We start from the raw sequence: 25,631 nt of genomic DNA, 5'->3' as shown, positions 1-25,631 counted from the left end.
GTCCTTTTCTCTTGCTGCTTCTAAGATTCTCTCCTTCTGTGTAATCTTAGGTAGTGTAATTATGATGTGCCTTGGTGTGTTCCTCCTTGAGTCCAGCTTCTTTGGGACTCTCTGAGCTTCCTGGACTTCCTGGAAGTCTATTTCCTTTGCCAGACTGGGGAAGTCCTCCTTCATTATTTGTTCAAATAAGTTTTCAATTTTTTGTTCTTCCACTTCTCCTTCTGGTACCCCTATAATTCGGATGTTGGAATGTTTCAAGATATCCTGGAGGTGCCTAAGCCTCTCCTCATTTGTCCAAATTCTTGTTTCTTCATTCTTTTCTGGTTGGATGTTTCTTTCTTCCTTCTGGTCCACACCATTGATTTGAGTTTCAGTTTCCTTCACATCGCTATTGGTTCCCTGTACATTTTCCTTTGTTTCTCTTAGCATAGGCTTCATTTTTTCATCTACTTTTCGAACAAATTCAACCAATTCTGTGAGCGTCTTAACAACCAGTGTTTTGAACTGTGCATCCGATAGGTTGGCTATCTCTTCCTTGCTTAGTTGTATTTTTTCTGGAGCTTTGAAGTGTTCTGTCATTTGGGCCATTTTTTTTTTTTGTCTTGGCGTGTCTGTTACTTTAAGGGGCGGAGCCTTAGGTGTTCACCGGGGCGGGGTAACGCTGGTTGCTGTGCTGTGACGCTGTACGTGGGGGAGGGGCCGAGAGGGAGCAATGGCACCTGCTGCACTCTCCACTGTATTTCAGGCATTGCCTCCACTACCCATAATCAAATTGGGCCCCTCTGGTGCTGGTTCCCGAGCGGGTGGGCTTGTGCACACTCTAGGCCCCTGTGGGTGTCTCCAACGACCTCTCCTGTGAGGCTGGGAGTCTCTCCTGCTGCCGCCCCAACCCCCACGGGCACTTTCAATCAGAGGTCTGAGGCTTTATTTCCCCACGCTGGAGCCCTGGGTTATGCGGTCTGCTTTGCTCCCCTCTGTTCGTCCTGGTTTATCTGAGCAGGAGTGTGGGGCTGCGGGGTGCTACCCACTGCTCTGCCTGCCCCTTTCTCCGCCACTCTGAGTCCTGCCCTCTGGGTTTATCTGTGTGCGAATGTGGGGCCACAGGGTCTGCTAGTGGTCAGACTGCCTGCCCCGTTTGTCCCACACTCCACCAGTCTCGGTCCCACCACGGCCATGCGAGTCCTCTCCACCTCGGTGCCTGTCTCCGCCCCTCCTACCAGTCTGGATGAATGTTTATTTTTTATTTCCTTGGTGTCGGACTTCCTTGCCGTTTGATTTTCTGTCAGTTCTGGTTGTGCAAGGAGGCGCAGTGTGTCTACCTACGCCACCATCTTGGTTCTCTATCCAGTATCAGTATTCTTAACTCCTTTCTTATTTCTTTTCATCACTCTGACCTGGAAAAACCTCAGCATTGAGAGAATTTAGTGTCCATTTCTCCCCAGGGCTACTCTCTGGCAGTTTTGTGTAGCTACATACACATCTGGGTAGATTGGTGTCAACACAAATATTTCATTGGTGATAACCTGAGCTCCTCCTATGATTCTGCCCTGAAGATACCTTCTGCTTCATTTTCAACTCTTTCTGCCATTATCTACTGCTTTGCTTTAAAATATTCTCAATTATCCTGAAATCTCTATGCTTCTGCATCTGTTGAGAAATGCCTCTATTTCCTTCAAAAATTTAGAATAATCCTCACTTCATACCCATTCCTTTTTCCTAAGTATATGTTAAATGGATTGATATATACCTTTTTAGAACTAAGATTAATTTCTTTACTTATGCATGGATGCCACTTTTTTTTTTACTAATAATGGGGTTTGATAAAATGGATATAAAATATATTTACTGTGATTAAACAAATCCTGATCTACCGACAGCATTTAAACCATTCCTCCACCCCATGAGGATCTGGCTACTCTGTTACAATTACATTTATTGAGAATGATCTTCTCTCCCCTCCTCTTCCTCACTCCCATACAGTGAGTCCATAGTAAGTTGACTTTCCATCAGACAGCCCCATCTAATTTGTTTTACCTTTTCTAATGGGTTCTCTTTCAACACCTGATGCCTTATTTAGATGTCCCCCACACCCTCTCCTTGGAAGGCCTTCCCCCCCCCCCACCAAATCTTTAATAGGTGGAATTCATTAAGGACTTTAGGAATCTAAAAATTCTTTTCTAGGAAATATATCCCTCGGAGATTTTTAGAACATAGACATGGCCACTTGTTTATTCTCTAAGCTCTCACTTTTTAAGCTTCACAATTATTTGACCTCATCCCAGAAGAGGGTTCAGAGAAATGTTTTCTTCCAGTTACCTATGACAGTATCTTGGGATATTCTATTTCAACACTCATAATTAATTTGTATAATTAGTATGATGAGAAAAATGTTTAGAGATTTTTCTTGGAGACACTGTCATTGATGTTAGGAATAACAGAATAATAACAGCTCTAGAGAGATGAGGTCAGGAAAACCAAACCTATAATTCAGAGTTCAGATTTTCTGTCCCATGTCAAATCTGGTAATTACTGGGTCTAACATCCTGGGACCAAGGTTGTTCAGGTGAGTGGAATTTTATTTCAGACTTTGAAACTGCTTGGGAAAGAAATGGGATGAATATTTGAAGGTAGAAATCTACACAATGTCTGGACATTTAACACCTTTTCACGAAAACATATGAGAGTCCCTAATAGAACCTGCCTGGGAAGGTATGTTCTCTGATGCTTGCAAAGATTCTCATCTCACCCACTTGCTTACAGTGTCTCTTTGATTCTTTACCTGCATTAGGTCTGTTAGAATCATCACTTCTGTTCTTTGATAAAACCTTCTTGGTCTGAGATTCCCTAAGCATGGGGTCAAGATGAATTAAATGTATAATAGAGAACATTACAGGCCTGGTGTACAGACCATCTTAAGTAAATGTTAATGTTTTTTGTTTCCACTGGACCTTGTCTGGGTGAGACTGAAATTGGGAAATTCATTTATACTGAAAAGTTCTATGTGTAGACGTGAAAATTTTAAGATATTGTCAGAATCTACATCAGAACAGGTAGACTAAGACATTACATGTTATTATAGATTCTGATCTTCAAGTCAATATAATATACTTTGGAATACCCAATTACAGAAGAAGGCATGTTAACCAGTGAACATCCTCACAGTTGGGCCCTCATTACCAATTACATACTTGGGTCCGAGACTTAGATTGTGAGATGTGATATTGGTCTTACCATCAGACATCTGATGTGGATTTTGCGTTCTGCTCTGTTTCTTGAAAACAAATACGATGGGTCAGGGCAGTGGCTAGCACAGGACACATACGGGATTAACGATTTAATGAAATCTCACTGTACCTCAAGATGTATGGATTAGGGGGGCATCTCTACCTAAAATTTATGTATGTTTTTAAAAATGACTTGGCATCTGTATATTTGAAAATTTTGATAAATTTTGAGAGAAATTGCCTAGTTGCCCAAAAATTCTCTTGCTGTTTTGATTGATATTAAATTGAATCTACAAATTTGAGTAAGTTTCAAATCTTAACAACATATTGTATCTTCCCATTCAAGAACATGGAATTTAGTTCTACTCATTTATGATTTCTTTTATGCTATTTAATTTTTTACTTCTACATTTCAAGCACATTACTGCTCTAGTTTACTCCTAAGATTTTAAAAGTGTGTATGCACAATATACATATATATTAAGTAAATATAACATTTACTTAAGATAGACCATACACCAGGCCTATAATGTTCTCTATTATACATTTAATTCATCTTGACCCCATGCTTAGGGAATCTCAGACTGAGAAGGTTTTATCAAAGAACAGTTTATATTGTGTATGCACAATATATTTTAAATATTTGCTTATTTGTGCAATATTTGGACAAATTACAATGCTATTACATCTAAAATATTTCCATTGGCTCTTTCAATGTAACACAAATGATCTAATTTTCAAAGAGGCATAACTTTTCCCTATCATTTAATTGACCAAGTCAGAAAAATATTGAATAATTGTGTGCCTGTGGTCATGTTAGTCTTTTTTCTTAATGAAATGGGGTTGCTTCTAATGTTCAGTGTCATATTAATCATGTGTACTCTTTAAATAATATTTGCTATGTTATTTATTATTATTAATTAGTATTATTATTAAGCTATACTGCTCAGTTAAGTTTAGGTCCTTGATTCAAAAGTTGTATTAAAAATTATATTGTTTTATAGAAAGATAATGTTGGCAAATGAATGTTTGACAGGATCCAGTGCTACATAAACTATTTGAACACCTATCTCTCAGAAAGGCCCAGCTTTTACATCAACAAAACAAATAAAGCCTTTAAATCAAGTAAGGATATGCAGTTTTGAATCACACAATTAGTGAGCTTAACACACCAAATATTGTAAATTATTAAGTAAAAAGTCTGCATTCTATGTTAAGAAATCCCATTAATGTAAAGAACATATTCAAATAACTTTTGATATAAAAGTTAATATCATTAATTTGTTTATTCATTTACTCATGTAATAGATATTTATTGACTACCCACTAGTAATAGATTGTTCCAGGCCCTAGCTATAGATTGAAAGCAAGTGAGACAGATCCCTGATTTCATGGCCCTCATATTTGGAGGAATTGGTCTTCCTTCTGCAGAAATAATATCATCTAATAAGATAATTTCAGTTGTTATAAAGACCATGAGAAATATACTAGGTGATGAGTAGAAACAAATTTGAAGGATTTTATGCATGACAATAGAACAGGGTTCCCAGAAGGGAGATTTCTTTATAATTTTCAAGAAATTATAATGGAAACTGTATTTCACTGGACTTAAAGAAATTCATGTGTCTTTCTGTTCTTTCCAGGTTCTATGGATCCAAGCAAAGTCATTGTACCTCAGACACTAAAGGCATGATTTCTGCTGACTTGCCAATACTTATGCTCATTCTTGCTCAGACTGGGATAGGGATTGTGGGAAATGCTTTACTCTTTTGCCATTATATCTGCTCTCTTTTTAGGAGACATGTATTGAGACCCTTAAAGCAAATAATCAACCATCTTGCTTTAGCCAATACTTTGGTCCTTCTTTGTGGAGGAATCCCTCAGACAATGGCAGCCTTTGGGATGAAATTTTTCCTAGATGATGTTGGATGTAAACTTGTCTTTTATTTTCAGAGAGTGGCCTGGGGAAGTTCCCTCAGCATCACCTGTCTTTTTGGTAGCTTCCAAGCATTATATATTAACCCCACAAACTCTAGATGGGAAGAACTCAAATTCAAATCCCCTAAGTATGTTAATTCTTCATGTATCTTGAGCTGGATATTTCATTTGCTGGTAAATATCATTGTTCCTATGAGAGTAACTGGACAAGAGAATAGCAGAAATAGCAGCGTGAAATCAAATCTTGGACACTGCTCTCGTGTTTTTATTAACACAATCACAGAAACAATGTATTCAGTTATTTTCTCCTCTGTTGATGTTATTTGTTTGGGACTCATGATATGGGCCAGTGGGTCCATGATATTTTTCCTCCACAGGCACAAACAGCAAGTCCAATACATTCACAGCACTAGGAAATCCCCCCAAATATCCCCAGAGACCAGAGCCACAAAATTTATCCTGATACTTGTGAGCACTTTTGTCTTATTTTATTCTCTCTCTTCTGCTTTTGAAACATGTGTCTATCTTTTTGACAATCCACCGTTGTGGCTTGTGAATACCAAGATGCTTCTAGCATCTTGTTTTCCAACCCTCAGTCCCTTTTTGCTCTTAAAAAGTGACAAGCATATCTCCAGCCTCTGCTCCTTTTGCTGAGGAAGTTGTAGAACTTATCCAATGTTTGTACAATATTTATTCATCCGTCATCTCACACTGTGAAGTAACTTCTGTGTACGACACATGCTCTAGGCACAGTGGTGAGCAGATGTATCTGCTCCAATAAAGTCTGTGGGGAACCCAGACCTCAAACGAACCATTATACACAAGAGGTGCACAGATTGCTGCAACGAGGAGCTCAGGGAAGCATGTTTCAGAACCACGGAAAGCTTCCCTTTGAATCTGCACTTTAGACTACTCCCTGAATATTTTCAAGGAGTCCAACCGCCATAGTGGATGTTTTAGGCAAATGGAAAAGTATGTTTGAATACACTCTGCAGGAAGGAACATGGAGCATGCAAAGAACTGAAAGAGATCCTATGTGCCTCATGTGCCGAGAACAACAGATTTCGGTAGGAGCTGAGGTTATTGAGTTAGGGTGGGATGACAGTTTGCCAGGTTTTACAGACTAGGTTAAGAATTTGTACCATGAATCCCAACAGTAATTTCAGGCAATTTAAGGATTTCTATCAAGGGTAAAGGAGACATTTAAGAAATTATCCGATCTGCCTAACAATTATGGGCACAGTTTATTGACCTGATCAAAAATAAACTTGGGAGAGAGAATAAGGAGACCTTTGAAGTAAAGCAGGTGAGAGAGGATGATGATTCTGATAAAGATGATGAAAATCAACATGAAGGGGACAACAAGGACTTGTGAAATACTTCCTTGGAAAGAAGTATACACTGAACTTGTCAATTGTTTTATAAAGTGTTGTTTAATGCCAGTACAGACAATGACTTGTATTGACTCACTTGAGCAACTGGATTGGTTGTGGTGATGCTTTTTGCTATGAGAAACTGGGGCAGCTATAGTTTGGGTGTAAAGATACTGCACATTCTTCTTAGCATGCTAAGTGTGTTATGTCTCTAAGGCACTGTAGCATGCACGTCTCTGGTCCTATATCACTCACATGTACATATGAGTGGAGCAAAGATGGAAGGTTTGCTTTGGAAATGCACATTTGGCTGTCAACAACATATATTGGTAATAGGAGCTCAGGTAGCATTGGAATAAGGGAAAGGGAAATTTGAGGGTGGAGAGAATAGGCCTGAGACCTATAATAAGTTAGCTTCATTTAAAGATCAGATAGAGGAGGTGGGCTTACAATTTTAGTTCATCTATTCACTGATTTTATCAAGAATATTCAATGATCCCTTATTATATGCCAGTCATTGTGATATCACAGGTGATATTGGATATATTAATAAATAAAATAAGAAAAATAATGATCCTTATAGAGTTTACATTCAACAGAAAATGCTAAACAAACATAACACTGTAGTGTTTCAGCTGGTCTTAAGTGCTATGTTGAAAAGTAACGGATAGCAGAGGGAAAAGGAATGCCCTGGGAGATTCAGTTTTCATTTATTTATATTTTAGGAAATATTTTATTTATTTATTTATTTTTTATCAAGGCAGGGAAGGGGGAGAGAGGGTGAGAAACATTGATATGAGAAACATCAATTGGTATACACCCCTCTCCTACACAGCACCCTGACCGGGTACCAAACCTGCAACCTAGGCATGGGCCCTGGAATCGAACCTGTGACCTCTCTCCCTGCGGGATGACACCCAACCAACTGAACCACACAGGTCAAGGTAGGTGATTCAGTTTTAAAGAATCTGGTCAGGAGATCCCTTCCTGAGACTGTTATATTTGACCTGGCCCAGAACGACTTGAGGGAGGAAGTAATGCATATAGCCCTTGGCAAGAATGTCAAGGGTGGAGGGAGTGGGCAGAGGAAAGATTGAGGAAGGACCATTGTTTGTGTGATGAAGGAAAAGCATGGTGACCAGTGTGGCTGCAGGGAGGAGCCACACAGTGAGAATGAACAAGTATAGGAGTGGAAGTGCTAGCTTGTGTGAAGTATTGCAGGTAGTGTGTGTATTTTGACTTTTACCCTAAAGGAGATAGGGAGCCATTAGAGGTTTTTGAGCAGAGGAATGACATGGTCTGATTTTTTAAAAAAGAATGATGGTGGTGGTGTTATACTGCATCAATTTGAGAGAGCCCCCTTCCTGCATGGTTTCTGGTTAGGGTTGGTCAAGGCAACGTTTGTGCCATATTTAAAAGTTGGCAGAAAAGAAGTGGCCATGTACTCTGAGGGGCAGTGTCGACCTCAGGTGCTGCTGCCACTCTCCATGTTGCTGTCCATCTGCTGACATGCTGGGATGATGGCCCAGCTGGGCCTACAGCTGCCCGCGACTTGCCAGGTGTCCTCTTTTTCTCCTCGTGTGTGCCATCTGTGTGTGCAGTTTATGGCAGGGGGCCAGCTTCTGCAGGGCAGCCACGTTGTAGAGGTTGGAGGTCATGAGGCACCAACACAGGTTCCCATTTGTCTTCATTCTCCTGTTTCATGTCCACCTTTTATATGCTGATGACAGGCCTGCCAATCGACAGTGACCTTAGGCCCCTGAACATGCAGAGACAACAGTATCCCACAGACTTCTTCACAATTATGAAGTCTAATCCTTATTTAAAAAATCTCATATTCCATATCCCTCTACTTCTCTGATTGAATCATAACAGATACATTGATGTTTCTCCTGCACTCTTGCTCGGGAGATCAAAGTAGGAGACTTGAGACCATTTAAAAGGCCAACTGGAATAATCCAGTGAGGTATGATGGACTAGTGCCATAACAGGGGAAGTGGTGAGCATTGTTCAAATTGCATATACTTTTATACATTTGTCTTTTTTCTTTTCTGAGATAATTAAATCCCCGAGTAAACATGGGTCTTTATTGTCTTGTTATTTCTGTGCCCACTTCCAGCACAGATGAGATTCATAAAAGTTCCAGGCTCTCATTTACTTGACCTGGTGTCCATTTCCCATACATTGTATGGCAGTGTAACATTACACATGTAGCCAGAGAAAAATGGGAAATCTGAGTAGTCTATTTAAGAACTTATCAAAAGGAAAACCCTATGCTTAGACACTATGCAAAACTCCTTCAGGAAATATAAAAAGTCGTTACCTGACTTTTTTTGTGAGTCTGGAATAAACATGATTCCAAAGTTTCGTGAGGAAATTACAGGAAACAATATAGACCAAACTCTCAAAATCACAAGTGGAAAAATTCTTAACAAAATATTAGCAAATCAAAGCTAGTAATATATAAAAAGATATTATATCATGAACAAGTAAGGTTTATTCCAGGAATGAGATATATTTTTAATATTCAATGCATTTTACCACACCAACAAAGAAAATGACAAAAATTATACTATCATCTTGATACATCCCCAAAAAGCATATGACAAAATGTGAAACCCACTCATGATGAAAACTCTTAGCAAACTGAAAAGAGAAGACAATTTCCTGAATCTGTTCATAGATACCTATCAAAAAATACCCCTAGAACAAGCAGTATTCTCAATATTGAAATGTTAAAAGCATCCTTCCAACATTCGGGATAAAACAAGAATGTCTACTAATACAACTGCTATTCAAAAGTCTACTGAAGGTTCTAGTGATTTCATAAGGGTATAAAGAAACCAAAAAGACATACAAGTTGGAAAGGAAAGACTAAAACTGTCATTACCTCCAAATCATATCTGCTTTGGATTTCCTAGATATGCAGTCTACATAAGCTTAGATTAATTGGTGGATTTGGCAATGTTTCTGTGTATAGGTCAATAAATGAAAGCCTATTGTATCTTTATATACCTGCAATAAAGAAACAAGAATGAAAAACAATGCCATTTACATTAAAATATGACACATACTTAGGAAAGAATCTAACAAAATGTGCAATCCCTCTAATACCCTGCAAAATTTATTTAGAAAATTAAAGAAGCCATAAATAAGGAAGAATATAACATTAATAGACTAGAAGGCTCGTTACTGTGAAAATATAAAAATCTCACCAAATGTATGTAATACAATACTGATTAAAAATGATTGATTTTTTGGGAAAATTGACAAGCTGATTCTAAAATTCACATGAAAATGGGAAAGACCAAAAAGAACTGAGGCAGTCTCGAAGAAGAATCCAGCTAGAGGACCTTTTCTGCCATGTATTATAAATGTGAAAAATTTAAGATACTGATACAAAGAGAGACAAGCTGACAAAGGGAAGGAATAATGTGGTCGCCTGACGCAGGACAAGGGTGTCACTGCAGAGCAGCCATGTTACCCCAAATCATTCCAGATATTTGAGACTCTAAGTCTGAATATAAATTAAAGACTTTAGAAGGAGCAGAGGAAACAGTCTTAACCTTGGAGTAGACAAATATATTTTTAACAGGACACAAGAAGCATCAACCATAAAATTAAAACATTATAAATTGGAATATATTAAAGTCAAGAACATTTTCATAAAATATTAACATTAAGAGAGTGGAAATTCAATCCACAAAATGAGAGACAGTGCCATATATATACACACATGAATGATATGAGATTTATATCCACAATATATCAAAAACTTCTAAAAATCAATAAGAAGAATACATCTGAAAAGGAAAAAGTTACAAAAATGTGATAAGCCACTTCACTAGAGAGGATATACTAAAGGTCAGTAAACATAACAAAAGTGGATCAAAGAAACAGTAGGAGCTCTGGCCAGTGTGGCTCAGTTAGTTGGAGTGTTGTTCTGTGCACCAAAAGGTCGCAGATTTGATTCCCCGGTCAGGGCACTTGCCTAGGTTGAGGGTTCCGTTCTTGGTGGGGGTGTGTGCTGGAGGCAACCAATGGATGTTTTCTTTCACATCAATGTTTCTCCCTCCCCCTCTTTCCCTTCCTCTCTCTCTAAAATCAATAAATATATCCTCAGGTGTGGATTAACAAAAAAAGAACACTATCACCCACAAGTCAGAATGGTCACGCTGAAAAGAAAGAAAATATCAAGTACTGAGGTGGATTGAAAATCAACTGGAACTCTTCTGTACTTTCTATGAGTGCAAACTAGTACAGTCACTTTTTTAAAAAAAAGCCCACTTTATCCATTCATTTGCTGATGGGCATTTAGGTTGCTTCCAGCACTTGGCTACTGTAAATTGTGCTGCTATGAACATTGGAGTGTATAGGTTCTTTCGAAGTGGTGTTTCAGATATTCCATGCAGCAATATTTTTACCTGTATGTTCCCTAGAGCAAGGGACATAAAGAAAATAACAAACAAATGGGATCTCATCAAAATAAAAACCTTCTGCATGGCTAAAGAAAACAGCATTAAAATGAAAAAAGAACAACTGTGTGGGAAAACATATTTGCCAATGATACCTCAGACAAGGGTTTGATCTCCAAAATATATAAAGAACTCACATGACTCCACTCCAGGAAGACAAACAACCCAATTAAAAAATGGGTAAGGGACCTGAACAGACAATTCTCCAGGGAGGACATACAGAGGGCCCAGAGGCATGAAAAGATGCTCAGCATCACTAGCCATCAGAGAGATGCAAATTAAAACCACAATGAGATACCACTTCACACAGGTCAGAATGGCCATCCTAAACAAATCAACAAACAAGTGCTGGTGAGGTTGTGGAGAAAAGGGAATCCTAGTGCACTGTTGGTGGGAATGCAGACTGGTGCAGCCACTGTGGAAAACAGTATAGAATTTCCTTAAAAAATTAAAAATGGAACTGCCTTTTGACCCAGTGATCCTACTTCTTTTTTAAAAAACATTTTATTTATTTATTTTTAGAGAAGAAGGGAGGGAGAAATAGAGGAAAACATCAATGTGTGGTTGCCTCTTATGCACCACCCACTGGGGACCCAGCCCTCAACCCAGGCATGTGCCCTGACTGGGAATTGAACCAGCAACCCTATGGTTTGCAGGCCAGCGCTCAGTCCACTGAGCCACACCAGCCAGGGCCCACTTCTGGTAATATACCAGAAGAAACCAAAACCACTAATTTGAAAGGATATATGTACTGCTATGTTCAAAGCAGCATTCTCTAGAATAGCCAAGATCTGGAAACAGCCCAAGTGTCCATCAGTAAATGAGTGTATAAAAGAGTTGTGGTACATTTACACAATGGAATACTGCTTGGCCGTTGAAAAAAAAGAAAAGAAATCTTATATTTTGTAACAGCCTGGATGGACCTGGAGATTATCATGCTATATGAAATAAGGCAGTCAGAGAAAGACAAATATCATATGATCTCATTCATATGTGGAATGTAATGAACAAAATACATTGACGAACAAAATCCATTGACAAACAAAATAGAAATGGGCATGGATACATGGAGCAGACTGACAGTTGTCAGAGGTGAGGGAGGATGGGAGCCGGATGAGAGAAGGTGAAGGGATTAAGCAACAACCCCCCTCATATATACAGACAAAAGTCTGGTGATAGCCAGAGGAAATGGGAATGGGGGGTACGTGGAGGTGGCAAAGATGGGGAGAACGGGGATGGAAAGAGACTTTGCTTGGTGTGATGGGCCCGTGATGCTGTGTGCAGATCATGTTTGTTGAGCTGTACACTTGAAACCTGTATGATTTTGTGAATGAATGTCACCTCATAAATTCAATGAAAATGTGTAAAGGATGACACGAATGGGAGATAGTGCAAGGTCCGGAAGGAACACTCAGTAGGTTTTTGAATGACAGCCTGGACTCCAGCAGAGCCAAGACCCTGTTACTGTGCCCTGGATTGAACCTCAGTATTCTGTAAGTTGCTTGTTGTCACTCAGTTTTATTTTTTCTTTTAGCGACCCATTTTTCTCCTTGTATAAATAATAATTGTTCATTTGCAGATATTTCCAAACCTGAGATAAACAAATAAAAGAAAATATGAAACATACAACTAAAATGTCATCAAACAGAAAGAAAAAAGAAACTCTGGCCAGCTTGCCTTGGATGTATATCATTCCAGTCTGTTATAGCTACACGTACATGAGTTTTAGAATTTTGTAAAATCAAAATTAGAATGGAATGGTGTGTGCTGTCTTCAGGATGATAAGCAACACCCCATTTCTGTAATTAGGAGTAGTGCATTTGCTTTTCTTAACAACATGTGGTAAAAACAATTTCTGAAATAAACTGACAAATCACAGTTTTACTGCACATTTAAGTTTAAGTTTAAAAATGTAAGTTTTTAAGATATTAGTGTTAGGCTTTGTCATAACATGCATGATATCATTTATTAGAAATTTAAATATCTTTTATTCTGGTTAATATTTTTTGGCCAAAAAATCAAAGGAAAATTTCTAAGACAGTTTCCAGTTTGTTTAATGAACTTCTGAAAACAAATTTCTGCAATTACAGAGAAAAATATGCCTGAGTAAATAATTTTGTCCACTGAATGAGCTTTTAGAGAATCTTCTAAGTAGGCTTTATTAATTTTCTTTATATAAACATGAGAAGACATTTTATCACTTTAGTTATCTAAATGGTAACTATATACTTTGTTAAATATGGATGGGATATAATTTCTAAATTTTCACCAACAGACTTATGGGCACTTAATAAATAAGTCATTTATTCAATGAGTCATTAAGGGCTGTTTTGACTACCTGCTTAGCAATATGTACAATTTTGTCACAAGTAATCCTCCCCTTTATGAGGTTTAGATTTGATTTTCAATAACCAGGCTGGAGTAATACATCATTTTGCTATTTTCACAAAACAAATTATAGTCTGGGATACTCCAGAACAGGTGTCGGCAAACATTTTTAAATAAAAGGTCAGATTTGGGCTCCCTCAGGAGCATGTCCGTGCCTTTTCTTTCTCAGGTGTGAGATTCCTCCCAAACTCTAAGGGACCCCACGAGACTTGCGAGCAGCAGCAGCTCATCCCAGGCTATTCCCCGGAACCTGTCTCCAAGACCCCTTTTCTTTTACTTTTCAGTGAACCAATGGTGGCTCCCATCTTGGCTCACTGCTTTCCCATAATGTTTCGAGGGAGCCAAGGCAGAGCATCACCTAGGCTCTCTCCTGTTGCTTCTTCTATCCTACACCCTTCCTTTGTTTTACTATTCCCAGCTTTAATAAATGTACTCTAATAAATAAATGAAAGGTCAAATAGAAAGTGTCTTTGGCTTACAGGGCCATATATTCTCTAACACGAACTCCCAACTCTGCCATTGGAGCTCAAAAGCAGCCCTAGAGAATACAAAATCAAATGTATGTGGCTATGTTCAATAAAACTGTGTTCATAAAAACTGACAGCTCATGCAGACTCTGGCCAGCAGTGTCCACAGTGTTGTGGATGAGACCAGACAAAGTCACACAGACTACTGAGTCCTGTGGAGAAAAAGGGACGGCACGGCCACTCTGTCAAGGGGAAAGTGACACGACCCTTGTCTTGACAGGCTTTTATTGGCTTTCCAATAGTGTACATCAAAGAAGGTTCTCATTCATTATGCTCAGGTTTTCTTTAGGTAATTTCTTTTTACAGGTAGCAAAGGAAAGGATATTACTGATTACTTCCTACAGATTAACAAGGAAAAAATGTTGCAAATGCAAGGGAACAATAAGAGTAATTGGTCTGGTTACACTTCAGTCCTTGAGAGAAATAGCACAGACTTCAGGAAGTTACTTTAAAGATATGCAGTAAGCACTTGCTGCTTCAACTCAGGGTGAGGGAGTTTTAGCAAGAACAAGTCTCAAAGCAGCCTCGGTGTAATGCAGGCCTGGTTTCCCATGGGAGAGCCGATCTGTGGTTTGGCGTCCTGTGTGTCGCCAAGCACCTATGGGCGTTCCAATAGGGCTGGGCTATATTTGCCATTCCATGCAGATAGGTTCCCTATAGACAGCAGGCTAGATTTACTCCATGGGCCATAGTCTGCCAACCTTTGCTGTGGAACAGAGGTGTTCAATAGAAATGTCCATGATTGAAACATTCTGTTATAACTTGGTTTTCAAATGTGGTAACTATTAGCCATGTGTAGTATTGAGTCTTGAAATATGGCTACTGCCATGTGTAAAAATGATAATATTTTGGATATATTTGAGTTAAGTAAATATATCAGTAACATTAATTTCACCCGTTTCTTTTTACCTTTTTTTTTTTTTTTACCACTACCACCATCATCATCATCACCATCTCTGCTTTACAGAGGTGGAAGTACAGTGAAGTTAAGCTACTTACCTATGGCCACACAGATAACCTAGAATAGATTCCAGATGAATGAGTTTTGCAGCTCAAGTGCTTGACCACTTTTAACCTGTGCCAGATCCTGGGGCAGCTACCAAGGAACCAAAAAGAAAATCAAGACACATTTTTCTAATATGTGAGCTGTGGCCCAGCTAAGGATGGTTTAGAAAGTCAGCATGAGGCTGTCAGTTCAGAATTTTGGTGGAGGGTGTCTGGGTTAATGAATAATCAAGATCTTGGAGAGAAAGATCCATCGAGTCTCACTAGACAAACAAAGCTGCACCTGCCCACAGATCCAACGCAGAGCTCTTTAAGTCCACTGGCAGCACAGTGGAAAGGCTAAAATTTGCACCGATCAAGTAAGAATGTTTTCAGTCCTGGCTTTCACCCTGATGACTTCAAGTCCCTTGGAAAAGGGAAGTAATGAAACTACCTGCTTCAGAGGGCTGGAGAAAATCCAATTTTGCAGGAAATACCTTCAGTTGTAGGGCTCTTAGATCATCAGCACCCAATTAATGTTAGAGATGGAGGAGACAGTTATGGCAGTTGATGGTGGGTGATGGTGATTGGAGTGACGATGGAGCAGAGTTCACACAAGACTCCATAATAAGAGTAATGGGGTGTTAACAGGCACCTTTGATGGAATGTTATCCAGCCTTAAAAAAGAATGGAGTCTTGCCTTGGCTGGGTGGCTTTGTTGGTTGGAGCATTGTCCTGTATACCGAAAAGGTTGCAGGCTGGATTCCCAGTCAGGGCACATACCTAGGTTGCGAGTTCATTCCCTGGACCTGGCACATGTGGGAGGTGGCTGATCGATGTTTCTCTCTCACATCCATGTTTCTCTCTCTGTATCTCTCTCCCCCCCCCACCCCGCTCTCCCTCTCTCGCTTAAAAAAAAAGAAGGAAATTTTGTCACATAAAACAACATGGATGAACCTGGAGGACATTATGTGAAGTAAAATAACCAATTACAGAAGAACAAATACTGCAAGATTTCACTCACCTGAAGGGTCTAAAATATTCAAAGTCATAGAAGTAGACAGTAGGATGATAATTAAAAAAACTTTTAATATATATTTCTTTTCTAATTTTTAAATTTTTAAATATTTTATTTATTCTTGTTTGTTTTTTTAAATATATTTTATTGATTATGCTATTACAGTTGTCCCATTTTCTCCCCTTCACTAACCTCCACCCTGCACACCCCCTCCCTCCCACATTCCCCCCCTATACTTCATGTCCATGGGTTACCTATAAGTTCTTTGACTTCTACATTTCCTATACTATTCTTACCCTCCCCCTGTCTATTTTCTACCTACCATATATGCTACTTATTCTCTGTACCTTTCCCCCCTCTCTCCCCCTCCCACTCCTCTGTTGAGCCCTCCATGTGATCTCCATTTCTGTGGTTCTGTTCCTGTTCTGTTTGTTTGCTTAGTTTGCTTTTGCTTTTGTTTTAGGTGTGGTTGTTAATAACTGTGAGTTTGTTGTCATTTTACCATTCATATTTTTTAATCTTCTTTTTCTTAGATAAATCCCTTCAACATTTCATATAATAAGGGCTTGGTGATGATGAACTCCTTGAACTTGACCTTATCTGAGAAGCACTTTATCTGCCCTTCCATTCTAAATGATAGCTTTGCTGGATAGAGTCATCTTGGATGGAGGTCCTTGCCTTTCATGACTTGGAATACTTCTTGCCAGCCCCTTCTTGCCTGTAAGGTCTCTTTGGAGAAATCAGCTGACAGTCGTATGGGAACTCCTTTGTAGGTAACTATGTTCTTTTTCTTGCTGCTTCTAAGATTATCTCCTTCTGTGTAATCTTAGGTAATATAATTATGATGTGCCTTGGTGTGTTCCTCCTTGGGTCCACCTTCTTTGGGAGTTGCTGAGCTTCCTGGACTTCCTGGAAGTCTATTTCCTTTGCCAGATGAGGGAAGTTCTCCTTCATTATTTGTTCAAATAAGTTTTCAATTTTTTGTTCTTCCTCTTCTCCTTCTGGCACCCCTATAATTCGGATGTTGGAACGTTTCAAGATGTCCTGGAGGTTCCTAAGCCTCCCCTCATTTTTCCAAGTTCTTGTTTCTTCATTCTTTTCTGGTTTGATGTTTCTTTCTTCCTTCTGGTCCACACCGTTGATTTGAGTCCCAGTTTCTTTCGCATCATTATTGGTTCCCTGTACATTTTCCTTTGTTTCTCTTAGCATAGGCTTCATTTTTTCATCTACTTTTCGAACAGATTCAACCAATTCTGTGAGCATATTGATAACCAGTGCTTTGAACTGTGCATCCGATAGGTGGGCTATCTCTTCGTCGCTTAGTTGTATTTTTTCTGGAGCTTTGAAGTGTTCTGTCATTTGGGCCATTTTTTTTTCTTGGCATGCTTGTTATGTAAAGGGGTGGAGACCCAAGGTTCACCAGGTTGGGGCAACCCTGTGACGCTGTATGTGGGGAAGGGGTCTGGGAGGGAACAATGCTGCTTGCTCTGCTCTCTGCCGGATTTCAGTCACTTCACCCACTACCCACAATCCAATTGGGCCCTTCTGGTGCTGATTCCCATGTGGGTGGGTTTGTGTACATTCTAGGACCCTGTGGGTCTCTCCAGTGAACTCTCCTGTGAGGCTGGGAGTTTCTCCTGCTGCTTCTTCAACCCCCACAGGTGTTTTCAATCAGTGGTTTGAGGCTTTATTTCCCCGCACTGGAGCCTTGGGATCGTGCGGTCTTACACCAGGTCCGCCAGCTGCTACCTTGCTCACCCCACCCCACCCCACCCCACCCCACCCTATTCCACCCCACTCTACCCTACCCTACCATACCCTACCCCCCCACCCCCCCACCCTACCCTACCCCACTCCACATTCTGCCACCTCTCTGGGTCCACCAGCTGCTGCCACGCCTGCCCTGTCCTCCAGCTGCCACCTTGCTGTGAGTCCTCTATGCCTGGCTGCCCATCTCCGCCCCTCCTACCAGTCTGGATGAATGTGTCTTCTTTAAGTCCTTGGTTGTCAGACTTTCATAGTTCGATTTTCTGTCAGTTCTGGTTTTTGTTTTTAAAATGTTGTTGTCTTTCTTTTGGTTGTGCGAGGAGGCACAGCATGTTTACCTACTCCTCCATCTTGGCTGGAAGTCTGTCAAAAAAACTTTTAATATATATTTCATTTATTTATTTGAGAAAGAGAGATCTATTTTTTTGTTCCACTTATTTATACATTCATTGAGTTAATTCTTGTATGTGCCAGAATCAGGAATCAAACCTGCAACCTTGCTGTATCAGGATGATGCACTAACCAGCTGAGCTAACCAGGCAGGCTAGAATGGTGGTTTTCAAAAGCTGGGTGGAAGGATAGTAAGAAATTACTACGAAGAACTGTATGCCAAGAAATTTGAAAACCTAGGTGAAATGGACACATTTCTAGAAAAATATAATCTTCCAAAACTGAATGAAGAAGAAGGAGAAAACCTCAACAGACAATAACAGCAGACGAAATTGAAGCAGTCATCAAAAAACTCCCAACACACAAAAGCCCTGGACCAGATGGTTTCACAGGAGAATTCTACAAAGCATTTAAGGAAGAGCTAACCCCTATCCTCCACAGACTATTCAAAAAAATCCAAACTGATGGAAGACTCCCAAACTCTTTTTATGAAGCCAGCATCATCCTAATCCCAAAACCAGATAAAGACACAATGAAGAAAGAAAACTTCAGGCCAATATCGCTGATGAACATAGACGCTAAAATTCTCAACAAAATATTGTCAAACCGCATCCAACAATACATTAAAAAGATCATACATCATGACCAAGTGGGATTCATCCCAGGGATGCAAGGATGGTACAATATTCGCAAATCAATAAACATAATACATCACATCAACAACAGCAAAGACAAAAATCACATGATCATATCAATAGATGCAGAAAAAGCATTTGATAAGATACAGCACCCATTTCTGATAAAAACACTCAGCAAACTGGGAATAAAGGGAGCATTCCTCAACATAATAAAGGCCATATATGAGAGACCTACAGCCAACATCATACTCAATGGACAAAAACTTAGAGCTTTCCCACTAAGATCAGGAACAAGACAAGGATGCCCTCTCTCACCACTCCTATTCAACATAGTATTGGAAATCCTAGCCACAGCAATCAGACAAGAAAAAGCAATAAAAGGCATCCAAATTGGAAAGGAGGAAATGAAACTGTCACTGTTTGCAGACGACATGATAGTGTACATGGAAAACCCTATAGACTCCACTCAAAAACTACTCGACCTAATAAATGAATTTGGCAAAATAGCTGGATACAGAGTCAATACCCAGAAATCAAAGGCATTCCTGTACACCAACAACGAAACTGCAGAAACAGAAATCAGGAAAAAAAAAATCCCATTTGATATAGCAACAAGAAAAATAAAGTAGCTAGGAATAAACCTAACCAAGGAGGTAAAAGACCTGTACTCAGAAAACTACACAACACTGAAGAAAGAAATTAAGGAAGACACAAACAAATGGAAGCGTGTACCATGCTCATGGATTGGAAGAATTAACATCATCAAAATGGCCATACTACCCAAAGCGATTTATAGATTCAATGCAATCCCTATTAGAGTACCCATGACATATTTCACAGATATAGAACAAAAATTTCAGAAATTTATATGGAACCATAAACGACCCCAAATAGCTGCAGCAATTTTGAGAAAGAAGAACAAAGCAGGAGGGATCACAATACCTGATATCAAACTGTATTACAAGGCCACTGTAATCAAAACAGCCTGGTACTGGCATAAAAACAGGCACATAGACCAATGGAACAGAACAGAGAGCCCAGAAATAAACCGAAGTCTCTATGACCAATTAATATTTGGCAAAGGGGGAAGAAGCATAAAATGGAGCAAAAACAGCCTCTTCAACAGATGGTGTTGGGAGATCTGGACAGCTACGTGCAAAAAACTGAAACTCGATCACCAACTTACACCATATACAAAAATAAACTCAAGATGGATAAAAGACTTAAATATAAGTTGTAACACCATAAAAGTCCTTGAGGAAAACATTGGCAGGAAAATCTCAGACATTCCATGCAGCAACATCCTCACAGACATGTCCCCTAAAGCAAGGGACATAAAGGAAAGAATAAACAAATGGGACCTCATCAAAATAAAAAGCTTCTGCATGGCTAAAGAAAACAGCGCCAAATTACAAAGAGAACCAACAGTATGGGAAAACATATTTGCTAATGATACCTCAGACAAGGGCCTGATCTCCAAAATATATAAAGAACTCACACGACTCCACTCCAGGAAGACAAACAACCCAATTAAAAAATGGGCAAAGGACTTGAACAGACACTTTTCCAAGGAAGACATACAGAGGGCCCAGAGACATATGAAAAGATGCTCAGCATCACTAGCCATCAGAGAGATGCAAATTAAAACCATAATGAGGTACCATCTCACACCAGTCAGAGTGGCCAACATAAACAAATCCACAAACAAATGTTGGAGAAGATGCGGAGAAAAGGGAACCCTAGTGCACTGTTGGTGGGAATGCAGACTGGTGAGGCCACTGTGGAAAACAGTATGGACTTTCCTCAGAAAACTAAAAATGGAACTGCCCTTTCACCCAGCAATTCCGCTGCTGGGATTATACCCTAAGAACCCTGAAACACCAATCCAAAAGAACCTGTGCACCCCAATGTTCATAGCAGCACAATTTACAATAGCCAAGTACTGGAAGCAACCTAAGTGCCCGTCAGCAAACGAGTGGATCCAAAAACTATGGTATATTTACACATTGGAATTCTACATAGCAGAGAGAAAGAAGGAGCTTATACCCTTCGCAACAGCATGGGTGGAACTGGAGAGCATTATGCTAAGTGAAATAAGCCAGGCGGTGAGGGACAAATACCATATAATCTCACTCTTAACTGGAACATAATCAACAGAAGAAAAAAAGCAAACAAAATATAACCAGAGACACTGAAGTTAAGAACAATCTAACAATAGCCAGGGGGGAGTGGGGTGGGGACAGTGGGAAGAGGGGATTACAGGAACTACTATAAAGGACACATGGACAAAATCAAGGGGGAGGGTGGAGGTGGGGGAGGGAGGTGGGTTCAGCTGGGGTGGGGTGGAGGGATGGGGAGAAAGGGCATACAGCTGTAATTGAATAACAATAATTTTTTTTAAGTTGGAAGAAAAAAAAAAGCTGGGTGGAGGGGAAAGTGTGGAGATATTGTTCAATAGGTACAAACTTTCAGTTATGCAAGATAAATAAATTCTAGATTTCTCCCATACAACATAATGCCTAAAGTTAACATTACTGTATTATCCACTTAAAATTTCATTAAGAGTGTAGAACTCATGTTAAATGTTCTCATCACAGTTTTAGACATTTGCAAATTCTAACTTCTTCCACTTCCACCCACAGCTAGTTATCCAAGAATATTAATTGATATCCATATACAAATGTTCAATTCTAGGGGCTGTATAAAAGTTGAAAGGATGCACAATAGCTTCCCTTGAGAAGCTTGGAGGATAGGGGAAGTCAGACATTCAGATTATGAGCAGAGTGGTTCTCAGTTTCTCAGTTCCCAGTCTCCAAATTGCCCATCCTTGGTAGTGTGAGAAGATCATTCACAAGCCCAGTGGTTATATTATATAGGGAGAGTCTATTACTAGCATCATGAGAATATCCAGCAGTCACTGCCTCTCAGCAACACTTGAAGGAAGATCATTTACACCCAAGGTGGGGGAAAAAACAGATGCCTAAACAGCTTCACACCACCTTCTGAATCTAGTTAATCAAGAAGCATGGCAGCCAATGAGAAGGGAGAGATTCTACAGCCAATCAAAGGGCAGGCACAGCCTTATTGTCTCTGTTTCCACAGCTGTTCTTTGGTGGTACCAGACAGGAGGACCAGGAAGCAGATTGAGTGAGGATATCTTCTCCTGGATCTTTTTTCTTTCTTCACTTTCTCCTTTCAGTGCTGGAGTGCATAAACAACAAGGTAGAGGGGCACCCAAAAAGTCCTGCCTCTTTGTTTTGGCAAGGATGTACTAAAGTGAAAAGCACTTTAATTCACAGAGAGACTGTGCATCCAGCACTTCCCTTTAAACCTTCATTTCCAACTCTAAGTTAGGTGAGAGAATGGGACTCTTCCAGACTAAACTGAGGCTTCCTACTTTGCTAAAACTAAATTGGAGAATTGGAGGACCTTGGGTATTAGAGAACTAAGGAGAAAAGAGGAAAAAAACCCAAAGTCAAACAGCTGTTTCTCAGTCTTCGTTGGTCTATCAGCTCTGATTGGGAGATTCCTGTAACCTGGGAAGACAAATGAAAAGCAGTTTGGGCAATGGGAAATTATGAATGGGAGAAGGTGAACGGGCAAGTGAGAGAATTAAGTTTGAGACTTGCTGCTGTGGTATTTTAATTGATTGCCTTTGAACTACTAATCTTTTACCATCCAGAAGTTCTAGAATGTTCTGATTTTATACTAAATAATATTAAATGCCTTTGTTAATTAGGTTGGTTTTGTATGACCACAGAAGTCAAAGGAAAGTAGGAGCCAGGTGATGTGAGTTGTGAGGCAGGTTGTGCGAGGAACCTTGGGGGGCACAAAAACATAATGGGTGGTGGAGCCCGAAGTCCTGAGGTGTTAGGGAGTTTTGAGTGCCCACTCCCCATTCAGACCCTGCAATGTGAGGGATGGGGGTGATTAAGCAGCCGGCATTTGAAAGGGTTTCAGGAGACACAATGTTTTCAGGGAAAGGTTTCAGCTGGAAAACAGATGAGAAAGGAATGTTTAGAGAAAAGGTTTAGGACATAAGGGTTTTTAAAAATTGTGGTAAAATGTCCATTAAGTCAAAGTTTACTATTTTGACCATTTTTAAGAGTTTAATGGCATTAAGTACATCTACATTGTTGTGCAACCATCACCATCATTCATCTCCAGAACTTTTTCATACCTCCAATTAAAACTCTCCATTATGCCCTTGGCTGGTGTGGCTCGGTGGATTGAGCACCAGCCTGCGAACTGAGAGGTTGCTGGTTTGACTCCCTGTCAGGGTACATGCCTGGATTGTGGGCCAGGTCCCCAGTTGGGGGTGAACAAGAGGCAACCAATCAATGTTTCTCTCACACATCGATGTTTCTCTCCCTCTCTTTCTCCCTCCCTTCTCCTCTCTCTAAAAATAAATAAAATCTTTAATTACAAACAATTTTTTGAAAAAACTCTCCATTAAACAACTTCTGGTTCCCCCTTTCTAGCACCTCTATTCTCTAGTCTACTTTGTCTCCATGAATTTGTCTCCATGAATTTGACTATGCTAGTATCTCATATAAGTGAAATCATACATTATTTGTCCTTTTGTTTATTTCATTCACCATATTATTTTCAAAGCTTACCCATGTTGTTGCATGTGTCAGAATTTCATTCCTTTTTAAGGCTGAATCATATTGCACTGTATGTATATATCACATTTTGTTTATCCAGTCACTCCTTGATGAACATTCCTTGATTTGCATTGTTTCCACCTTTTGGCTTTTGTGAACAATACTTCTATGATCATTGGTATACAATTAAAAATTTTTGGCATATGGGTTTTATTGATGATGGTAACTTTGTTTTTAAGAGAGTACGAGGAAGGGCTTTAGAGGAAAGGGAAGATATGAAGACAAACTGAGAAGTGCGATGCCACTGGTGAGCTAGGATTTGTATGTTGAGGAGTGACTTGGGTCTAGACTGTGATGGCTGGGTTATAAATATGGAAAAAGTGCACACAGGCATAAAGCACCATGAGATCAGCCTTAGTGACTGCTATCTGGGGGATCTCTGCTCTCTCTATGGTGTTCTGCTGCAAAAGGGAGGAAATTTGTGATTCTGTGGCTTTGCCTCACTCCTAGTAATGGCAGCCACTTGAGAGAGGCTGCCACACTGCTGTGCTGTGTCTCTGACCTTGTCACTGGGTTTGCTGAAATGAGTACAGGCTACTCAGCCTGATTGTTGCTTCTGCTCCTCCTACCACCACCACCACCCCCGCCGCCGGCTCTTTCAGATATGCCCACCTTCAGTTGTCCCGATGCTTGGATCTTTCAGATGTGTTTGTGTGTTGAGCAGAGGACCTTTGGTTGAATTACACTTGTCCAACTAGTAACTTTAAGGGGAGAGACATAGGGGTCTCCTCACTCTGCCATGATGCTGATGTCACCAGCAGTTTCTTATAAATTTAAAGCTACCCCATCTGACTCAGAAATTCCACTCCTAGTTATTTACCCTAGAGAAATGAAAACTTATATTCACACCAAAACCTGTACAATAGTGCTCATAGCAGCCCTATTCATAATCACCAAAACTTGGAAAGTGAAGGCAACTCACAGAATAAGAGGAAATATGTGCAAACCATATATCAGATAAATAATTTGTATCTAGAATATAGAAAGAACTCTTATAACACAATAATAAAAGTACAAATAACCCAATATAAAAATTGACAAAAGTTCTGAATAAATCGTCCTTCAAGGAAGATATGCAAATGGTCTAAGAACACGGAAAGATGGTTGATGTCATTAGCCAGCAGGGAAATGCAAGTTGAAATCACAACGAGTTACCAATTTTACTCCCATTGGGATGGTTAGAATCACAAAGTCAGATAATTGTAAGTGTTGGTGAGGATATACAGAAATTGGAACCCTTCTACACTGCTGATAGGAATATAAAGTGGTACAATTACTTAGGACAACAGTCTGGCATTTATTCAAATGATTTAATAGTGTTTGCATAACACTCAGCAATTCCACTTCTGGGTATACACCCAAGAGAAATGTAAACATCTGGTCACACAAAAACTTGTAAATGGAGAAGAGGCTTTGATGGGCAGGAAGGGCTGGGCTGTGCAACCCTCTATGCACACTGCAGGAAGGTGGCTCAGCAACTTCTCCTGAGGATCTTGGCCTCTGTCATCTCCAGGAGCTCTTCTTAGGGTAGGTGTGCACCCTTCACCTCTAAGGGCCTGAAGACCCCATCCACAGTGTAGTCCTGGTAGTCTGACAGTAACACCCAGTGCAGCCTAGTCAATATGCACTACCAGAATCTCTACAATGACATTTAACATCTGTAATGGACCTGACTTTCAAGACTGAGTGAGACACAACTGGTTGTGGAGTTCCATGCAGTTGTGCAGCCCATGCAGGATCCTGGGGCCAATGTTAGGGTACAGAAGATGGTGATGGCCAAGGTGGTTATTGATGATTACACAGATGTATGTGTAATCATCATATGATGTATGCGGTGTCCACGTTCCCTACCATGTTGGCCATCAACAATGGGGATGTGAGTCCCAAACAAGATGAACCCAAAGAAGCCCACACCAAGACAAATCATAATTAAAATGCCAAAGGTTAAATACAAAGAAAGAATATTAAAAGCAGCAAGAGAAAAGCAGTTAATTACCTACAAGGGAGCTCCTATTAGACCGTCAGCTGATTTCTCAAAAGAAACTTTGCAGGCCAGAAGGGAGTGGCAAGAAATAATCAAAGTGACGAGAAGCAAGGGCCTACAACCAAGATTACTCTACCAGAAAAGCTATCATTTAGAATTGAAGGACAGATAAACAGCTTCTCAGACAAGAAAAAGCTAAAGGAGTTCATTACAACCAAGCCAGTATTATATGAAATGTGAAAGGGTCTTCTTTAAGAA

The 25,631-nt window shown here is 39.9% G+C and overlaps 1 protein-coding gene across 3 annotated transcripts; it reads left to right on the top strand.

The window, feature by feature from the left end:
* The first annotated feature begins 2,527 nt into the window (after positions 1-2,527).
* LOC112320091 (vomeronasal type-1 receptor 1) lies at positions 2,528-11,799 on the top strand. 3 transcript variants are annotated; one of them, XR_008425882.1, is made up of 3 exons: positions 2,651-2,709; positions 4,868-7,479; positions 10,659-11,799. XR_008425882.1 is itself a non-coding variant. In XM_045185340.2 (2 exons), exon 2 carries the CDS (start codon positions 4,914-4,916, stop codon positions 5,814-5,816), a length of 903 nt encoding a protein of 300 aa, XP_045041275.1. In that variant the 5' UTR covers positions 2,528-2,563; positions 4,868-4,913; the 3' UTR covers positions 5,817-9,014. The 3 variants fall into 3 exon arrangements, 1 of the variants encoding a protein (XP_045041275.1); XR_006653588.2 differs by lacking the exon at positions 10,659-11,799 and having other exon boundaries at positions 4,868-6,229; positions 7,371-9,014; XM_045185340.2 differs by lacking the exons at positions 2,651-2,709; positions 10,659-11,799 and adding an exon at positions 2,528-2,563 and having other exon boundaries at positions 4,868-9,014.
* Positions 11,800-25,631: the final 13,832 nt, after the last annotated feature.

Source organism: Desmodus rotundus, chromosome 12 (genome assembly GCF_022682495.2).
Source record: "Desmodus rotundus isolate HL8 chromosome 12, HLdesRot8A.1, whole genome shotgun sequence".
NCBI classification, from domain to species: domain Eukaryota; kingdom Metazoa; phylum Chordata; class Mammalia; order Chiroptera; family Phyllostomidae; genus Desmodus; species Desmodus rotundus.
This window is presented reverse-complemented; position numbering and strand designations above follow the sequence as displayed.